This window comes from Citrus clementina, unplaced genomic scaffold (genome assembly GCF_000493195.1).
Source record: "Citrus clementina cultivar Clemenules unplaced genomic scaffold, Citrus_clementina_v1.0 scaffold_6, whole genome shotgun sequence".
NCBI lineage: Eukaryota > Viridiplantae > Streptophyta > Magnoliopsida > Sapindales > Rutaceae > Citrus > Citrus x clementina.
This window is the reverse complement of record NW_006262139.1, coordinates 7489019-7497227: the sequence shown is the minus strand read 5'-3', so window position 1 is coordinate 7497227 and position 8209 is coordinate 7489019. Positions and strand designations below refer to the sequence as shown.

The 8209-nt window shown below is 34.3% G+C and overlaps 2 protein-coding genes across 3 annotated transcripts in view; one reads left to right on the top strand and one right to left on the bottom strand.

Annotated features, from left to right (window-relative positions):
* Positions 1 to 1312, top strand: part of LOC18038318 (leucine-rich repeat receptor-like protein CLAVATA2) — a 2464-nt gene extending 1152 nt beyond the window's left edge. Inside the window, exon 2 of the mRNA XM_006428505.2 lies at positions 55 to 1312. Within this exon, the coding sequence (XP_006428568.2) occupies positions 55 to 1164 (1110 nt within the window). The 3' untranslated portion in view covers positions 1165 to 1312. The remainder of the gene's footprint in view (positions 1 to 54) is intronic.
* A 250-nt stretch (positions 1313 to 1562) lies between these two features.
* On the bottom strand, positions 1563 to 7520 carry LOC18038317 (protein TRIGALACTOSYLDIACYLGLYCEROL 3, chloroplastic). Of its 2 annotated transcripts, XM_006428504.2 has the most exons (10): positions 7083 to 7520; positions 6806 to 6934; positions 4340 to 4435; positions 4106 to 4183; positions 3952 to 4013; positions 3734 to 3809; positions 3474 to 3581; positions 2438 to 2613; positions 2264 to 2348; positions 1563 to 1944 (listed from the first exon to the last, which is right to left on the bottom strand). In XM_006428504.2, exons 1-10 carry the CDS (start codon positions 7290 to 7292, stop codon positions 1906 to 1908), a joined length of 1059 nt encoding a protein of 352 aa, XP_006428567.1. In that variant the 5' UTR covers positions 7293 to 7520; the 3' UTR covers positions 1563 to 1905. The 2 variants fall into 2 exon arrangements, with proteins under 2 accessions (XP_006428567.1, XP_024037452.1); XM_024181684.1 differs by lacking the exon at positions 6806 to 6934.
* Between the last annotated feature and the right edge of the window lie 689 nt (positions 7521 to 8209).

Below are 8209 nucleotides of genomic sequence, written 5' to 3'. Positions count from 1 at the left end.
GATTACAGAGCTGAAAAGCTGCAGCATGTTCTTCTAACAATCTTCTGATGGCGAAATCCTGCAAGGATTGGAAACTTGACATATCTTCAAGTCATTGATCTGTCGCACAACATGTTGTCGGGATCAATTCCTTTGAACATTGTTGGGTGTTTCCAGCTGCTGGCATTGATAGTCAATAATAACAACCTTTCTGGTGAAATTCAACCTGAACTTGATGCTCTGGACAGCTTGAAGATATTAGATATAAGCAACAATCAGATATCTGGTGAGATACCGCTAACTTTGGCAGGTTTGAAATCATTGGAGATAGTGGATTTCAGCTCAAACAATCTCTCTGGATCTTTGAATGATGCGATAACCAAGTGGACAAACCTCAAGTATTTCTCTATCGCTCGGAACAAACTCAGTGGAAATCTTCCCAACTGGTTATTCTCATTCCAAGCAATTCAAATGATGGATTTCTCAACCAACAAATTCATGGGCTTCATTCCAGACGGTAATTTTAACTTCAGTTTAAACTTCAATAAAAGTGATATTGGTAGAAGTATGCCTGCAAAGTCATTTGTTTTACCCAGAAGTATGGTGATCAGAATTTCTGTCACTGCCATTGATACAAATGAACTGAGCTTTAACTATCAGCTGTTTTCAGCGGTTGGAATGGATTTGTCTGATAATTTGCTGCATGGTACGATTCCAAAGGGTCTATTCCAACTACAAGGTTTAGAATACCTGAATCTATCATTCAATTTTCTTGATGGTCAGGTTCCAGGTTTGTATAGACTGAGAAGCTTGAGAGCCTTAGATTTGTCACATAATTCATTGACAGGTCAGATACCCGGAAACATTTCAAGTCTTCAAGAGTTGACTCTTTTGAACTTGTCTTACAACAGCTTCTCAGGATTTGTTCCCTGGAAACAAGGGTATCAAAAATTTCCCGGAGCTTTTGCTGGAAACCCAAATTTGTGTCTGGAATCCTCACATGGAGAGTGTAACAGGACAAGCCTTCCACTGGTGCCTGGAAAGACCTTAAGAGAAGAAATGACTGAGGGACCGATTTCCATCTGGGCATTTTGTTTGAGCTTCTTTGTTAGCTTCTATCTGGGTGTTGTAGCCCTGTTTTGTTCAGCACGGACAAGAAGATACATTCTCCAGACAAAAGTTTGATCTAAGCTGCCCGGAACAATGAAAAACTTCTGTTGTACATTCACATTTATCTTTCTTATTAGGATAATTTCCTTCTTTCATTAATGTTACAATTAGTTATCAACTTGGCTATGCCAAAATGGTATTCTGAAGGTTTTGGATGCTCTTATTTCTGCAATTGGGTTTATGTCTGCGGTACATTTGCTTGTTCTCACATGAAACTTATTGCTTACTAGATGAGACTAGCATTATCCAATACAGAGCTTGATTCTAAGGCTTAGAAAATGGCATTGATTACTATGAGCAGTAGAAAATGGCATTGATTACTATGAGCAGACACATTTTTAACTTCCAGTACTCACAATAAGTCATTTATCAGATTACTTGTGAACATTACCCACAGTCAAGAACTTGCAAAATGTACAAGATCTCTTCAGAATGAGCTTTTCTTTCCTATAATGGGGCTATAAAGATGCCCGAATTCGCAATAAAGTAGCTATATTTTGAAGACAACCCCAAAAAAAATTTAATACAAATCAAAGCTGTCTACTTGCAATGGTGCAATGGAGGCCAAAATTGCACCAGAAAATACACTGGATCATGGAAGTTCCTGATTTGCTTGTATGGATTAGATAGGCAGAAGATTTGCCAGCACAATGGTGGAAACCCCCATGATTCATGGCTGAGCACTCCCATCTGGAAAAACTCTCGGTTGCTAAACTAAAACCATGATTTGTCTCAAATACACCATGGTGGTATGACTTAATATCTGATTGGCCCTTCCAAGCTCCCTGATGCAAACTGGCAACAAGGAGAAAGAGAAGTGACTGAACCGTAACAAAAATCAAATTAACATGCAAAGTGCACTTAACTGATTATCTTGTTGTTAATGTTGACGTTTCTTCTGTTTTTTGAGCGAGATGAGAGGAAAACATGAAATGACTATGATGACCGTGCAAGAAAAGCATTTGCAGATCTCAACAAAATTACAACATACTGAAAAAGTACCTAGAATTTTTGCTACAAATAGAATCCCACAAATATGGAAAATGAAGAATCTGAAAACTGGACCTCAATCATAAACTCAATGCTTAGATTTGACATAATACTATAAGTTTACCTGTTGAACAATTGGATTGGATGATGATGTGAATTCATGGGTCATTCCTTGCCAAACAATCTTACCCTCGTAGAGGAATATCAACCTATATAAAAAAAAACTTCTTTGTCAGGAGCTACCGCACCAAGAATTATAACTACATCTATATGTCCAAATATTTGGAACAAGCATAACCTGTCAACAGCTCTTCTAATGGTACTATGTTGGTGAGTAACAACCACGTAGGAAGCAATATTACCAGGGTTCGCAAGTCCATTTTCACCTTTCTTATGAACGGAACGGATCAGATCTTCAACTACAGTGGATGCAATGGGATCAAGGCCAGCCGTAGGTTCATCATACAACAGCACCTGCACAGGAATGCGAAAGATTCAGGAAACAGTTCTTAACCTGATTTTCAGTGTAAGCTTGCTAAACAACAAACAAAATAATGCAACAAATTCAGGATCCATGACTTGCTTAGTCAGCACAAACGGCAAACATGCTAGTTTTCAAAAGCTTGGTCTGTAATTGACCGGGCTCTGAAAGATCTATAAACTATGAAATGATCTTAAGTTCAATACTAAACAAATCCATGACTTGCCTAGTCAGCACAAATGGCAAACATTCTAGTTTTCAAAAGCTTGGTCTGTAATTGACCGGGCTCTGAAAGATCTATAAACTATGAAATGATCTTAGGTACAATACTTAACAAATCACCCATGATTGTTTCTTCTGCCTGGCTGAGATTATTTTTAATGGTCTACGGCAGAACCCTGTAGATCTCATCAAGTATCTAAAATGCTATCTTCAAGTGTGGTAGGGGAGGAAGTCCATGGAGCTATCAGAAAGAATTTTTATACTTGATAAGTCTAAAATGGAGGAGACGCATTTTTTTTTCTTTTTGAAGTTTTCATTAATTATAGGAGAAATTAATGTTATTTTATCCAAGTGGTTGAAGTTAAAATTGTAAACATATTGTTTATGCTCTTATAATGTACTAAGTAACAAGAATATGGATAGGTTCCATTTAAGCCTTACATTCTATGGTTCAAATTTTTAGCCAACCGAACTGATCCGGTAAACACACAGATACATTAATAACCAGCACAAGAGTCGATATATAAGCAAAAGGCACAGCATTAAGTAACTTTGTTATTTATTAAATTATTATTTCAGAAATTACCAAAACCAAGTTTGTACAGAAAGATTTTTCAACTAATCTACAAACCTCTGGCTCCACTGATTCCTTTGTGTTATCGAAAATTATGGATCGAGCTAAAGCAACTCTTTTCTTCATTCCACCAGACAACTCAGATGGTAAGCGATCCTCAACTCCCTGGATCCAAGGCTCAGTCAGATCTTATCATGAATCAATTTTGGGAAAGATGAAAACAATCCAATTACCCAAGGCTCAGTCAGATCTTATCATGAATCAATTTTAAGAAAGATGAGAACAATCCAATTCTACGCAGAAAGATATAAACATACCTTTAATCCAACAGCAGCCAAATTTTCCTTCACAAGCTCTGAAATTTGTTCATCACGCATCTTCGAATTTTCATACCTATAATGAACAAAAATGAAGCAACTCAAGTTCTTACTACAAAAATACCTCAAGACAGCAATATCATATTATCAGTCCCAAATCCTCAGTATTAAGAAATAAAAAAGTTAAGAATTTCAAAGATAACTCGATTGTCTCTTACAGAAGGAAACCAACATTTTCCCGGACAGTCAATGAGTCAAAAAGAGCCGCACTTTGGAAAACCTGTTGTAATAAATAAACACACATGCCCGTATGACTAGGAGTACAATAGCACAAAAGACCAATCAACATGCATGAGTTAAAAAGACATTTACCAATCCAATCCGAAGACCAGATATCTCCTCATCGCTAATCAAACCAGCTCTCTTCCTACCTCGAATGTAAACCTCTCCCTGGGAATCAGACAAATGAGACATGTTACTAAAAAAATAAAAAAATAAAAAAATAAAAAAATAAAAAATAAAAACTCATTTGTAGATAACCTGATTAAGAGAATAGAACTAGGGTACCTAAAAAGTGGAACATAAAAGACTACTCCAATGAATTACCTTGTCTGGAGCAAGAAGCCCAGCAATAATCTTTAAAATCGTTGATTTCCCAGTGCCTGAAGGCCCTATTATACCAACAGCTTCACCATGTCTAATCTGTCCACATAAGAATAGAGAAAATGAAGATCATTTACAAGGATAGAGAGGGAAAAGGACATAGTTAATGCTATTATAGAGAAAATAACTAATGGAGTGATACATTAAAATCATAAATGAAGAAATGGAAACTTGTAAATAGATTCCTTAGCTTATCACTCAGAAAAGGAGTCATAATGCATTTACAAGAAGAAGATTTTAAATACAGGGTAGATTAAATCTTGGCAGTAGTTCTCAGGAATACTTCAATTTAAAAAAATGGGCAATCCCTTCAACAGAAAATAATGAGATCTGGTCCACTTAAGAATGGAGGCTTCTCAAATTTTTTTACATTCAATTACCTTCAAATAAATATGATTCTAAATTGAACCCCCCCCAAAAAAAGCTTTGAAATAAACAAATATACACTAAAATACACAATTCTTAGCAACTTATAATCAAGAACATCGTCTAGCTACCACGATTTATATAAGAATAAATTTTATCATTATCCCTTCAAACTAAAGCTACCGAATAAGGCCTGTCTTCTTTGTTCAATGTGTTTCTGATTTTCTCCACTTATCCCATGGAATTGAGTGTTTATTGCTGAAATCTCCATGTACTTTTTGTAAACTAGCTCTAGCTGAAAAGCCGAAGATATAAAAAATTCCCGTCAAAAAACTTGAGTCCAAACTCGAGTCCTAACAACAAGTATAAATGCAGCAACAACACAGTCCAAAAAACCAAACTCTATTGTCAAACTTAGATGGCTGCAGTCATTTGAAATAGCTAAGACCTTTATTCATTGATAGTATTTGAGATGATAAGGTAGGAAGATAGACAAGATTTGGTATTGATTCTTCCTTGGTTTTCTGGAGCTTTTCCATGCTTCACGGTAAAAAGAGTAGTTAAAAAACTTTGAATCTAAAAAGTATCCCCAAAGATGATATCATGACCCAGCATATATTATCGGCTTTGGAAGAACGATTGACAAGATAATCATATCATTCAAAATAGCTAATACAACCGGATTATTGGTCGTCTTAGTAACGTCTATGGCAGTCTAATTCAGACATAAAAAGTTACATTTACTACTACAAGGATCACGCAGTTTTAGGAGTACAAGGCATGCCAGCCTTTCTACTACCAAAATATTAAAAGCCAGTTTGGTATGGAGCCAAAATTTGTATAGGCTTCCTAACTAGTGCCTCCAAAAAGCAACTGTAAACATCTCATGAGGCAACAGGTATGAACAACTAGTTCAACGGTTAATTGTAGAATAAGAAATTTTGTTATGTCATGATCACCTCAGCAATTCTCTACATATAAATAGGACAGTAGGTCATTTATTTGGTGGACTAATACAGCTGTAAATCAACTCAAGGCATTGAATAAATACTCTTGAAAGTGTTCTAGTACTTGTTCTCAACTCTCTCTACTTTCTTTCCAACGGAACACCTTAAAGTCTCAGGAAAACAATGAAGGAAATTCAGAACTCCTTTACTATGCTTAAGGAGTAGTCAAATGCAAAGAGTAGTTAGGCATTTGATAACTTCTTTATAAAAGTGCCATACATTCTACGGCATTTGATAACTTCTTTATAAAAGTGCCATACATTCTACAAGAAAATTATATACCTATGGTGAATCTCATTACTAAACATTGAGATAGTACATAATGACTAACACAATACATTAAATATAATACGGATATATGATAGAATTACATTAATTTCTTCAAGGATATATTTTAACTTTCATGCTGTACGCCAAGATAGTTTTGGAAGTGTATTTGATGAACTCTCAATTTCTGATTTCAAAAAGCAATCCTTTCCAAAATCAAAATCATATGTAGAAGGGGATTTTTTTGCCATTAGTGATGTTTAAAATACTTTAACAGTTCAATTTTAGCTTCTCAAAAACACCTTTAAAACTGCTGCTACTCCATTTCAAACTGGCCTCAATCACAACAAGATAAAAAAGCAGTACCAGGTTCAAGTAGACCTACATCCAAATGGGAAGACCATTTAAAAAATATAGTCAAGAATGGCTAAATTACACTCAGAATTAAACTTTCTATTCTTTTTATTACTTCATGTATTTTGAGTTCACTTATTCTTTAAGTTCCTTCATGAAAAGTTTTCTTCTTGACGAAATCTCATAACATCTCTCACTACCTAAACATAAAGCAGCTGATTCCTAACCATCCAACAGAATAAAACAATCAAGAAGGGTAGTTCAAAAGCAAGGCATTTGATACAAAATTTACAAGCTCAGAACTAATGTTAATTTCATGGTGTCATTTTTATTAAAATTATGAAATTATTCACATATGATACATACACAATGCATGTTGCGCAGATGCAATCTACCACATTCAAATAAAATTCACCTTGAAGCTCACACCTCTCAATATATGCTTTTCCCCAAATGACTTGTAAACATTCCGACAATCGATGAGAACATCACCATCATCCTCGGGTTCGAATAAGGTATTTACATTCTCTGATTTAGATGAATCCTTCAAAACATCATCCATGTAGCCACAATTGTAAACATATCCAAATAAAATATTTCAAACATATAACGAAACAAATAAAAATACCCAATTGACGATCAAACATATTAATAACCATTGAACTAATAATCCCAAAGAGAAGAATTGTTACATTGAATTTGGTGGCAGGGAATCCATCAGTGCCCAAGTCCCTTGGAGGCGCTACACAAGCACAAACAACTTTTCTCTGTTCTTCTTTCGCCTTATAACAGAACGAATTGACCGGTTTTTTGTCCGAATTAGCAAGTCTAGATAATCGAGAACTAACACTTTTTGTTGCGAGAGGAAATAACAGTGAACCAGATGAAGATAAAGAGACCATTTTCGGTGTTTATAATTGTAAAGCAGACGCAGATTGATATTTGGTCTAAAAACCACAAAATGAAAAAAATAAAATAATCAATGGAAGTTCACATAAAAAGTGGTTTTCGAAGCATTTCGACTACTGGGTTTTGATAATTTTGTGATTTAAAAGCTGCCCTGATAAATCAATTGACAAGAAATAAGAAAACTAAATCAGGTGAAAGGTGGTGCTTCACAAGTCTCAAAACGTGGCTCTAACGTGTGTCAAATGCCCACGTTTATTCAAAATTTATGTGCTCCAACTGCACATGCCTAATTTTGATCCTAATTACAGAAATGCCCTTTTTAAAAACATTTGGGATGCATTTATCCCACTGTATTATATATTATTATTTAATGGGAATGTATCCGATTAAGTTATATTACATTAGCGCTATATTATATTAATGTTGTATAATATTTAATGTTATATTGAATTATATTAATTTTTATCTATATCTCATTTAGTGTTACATTATTTTATACTCCACTATATTAATTTTTTTTGATCAATTTAAATTATTTTTAAAAAAATATTTACTATTATGAAAATCTTAAATAATTGAGAAAAATATTGTATGCGGAAGTTTTAAATTTTAGAGTTTGTTACATTAATTTTCTTTACCCAGATAATAAAAGTAATAGATTTCATAATTTTCAACAGTATGACATTTGTTTTTTTTGGCATTCCCCAAAACTGCATCTTTGGAAAGAAAATCCAACAAATCAAATAAACCAACCTTTATTAAATAGTTAAAACATATTATTCTATTCAAAATTGTAGATCAATTAAACTTTAACTGCTTGTCAATAAAAGCATGCGATTGCATTGGCAAGTGATGTGGAAATCACTATCAATGTAATGTTGTGGAAAAGCACATTAAGAGAAACAAATTC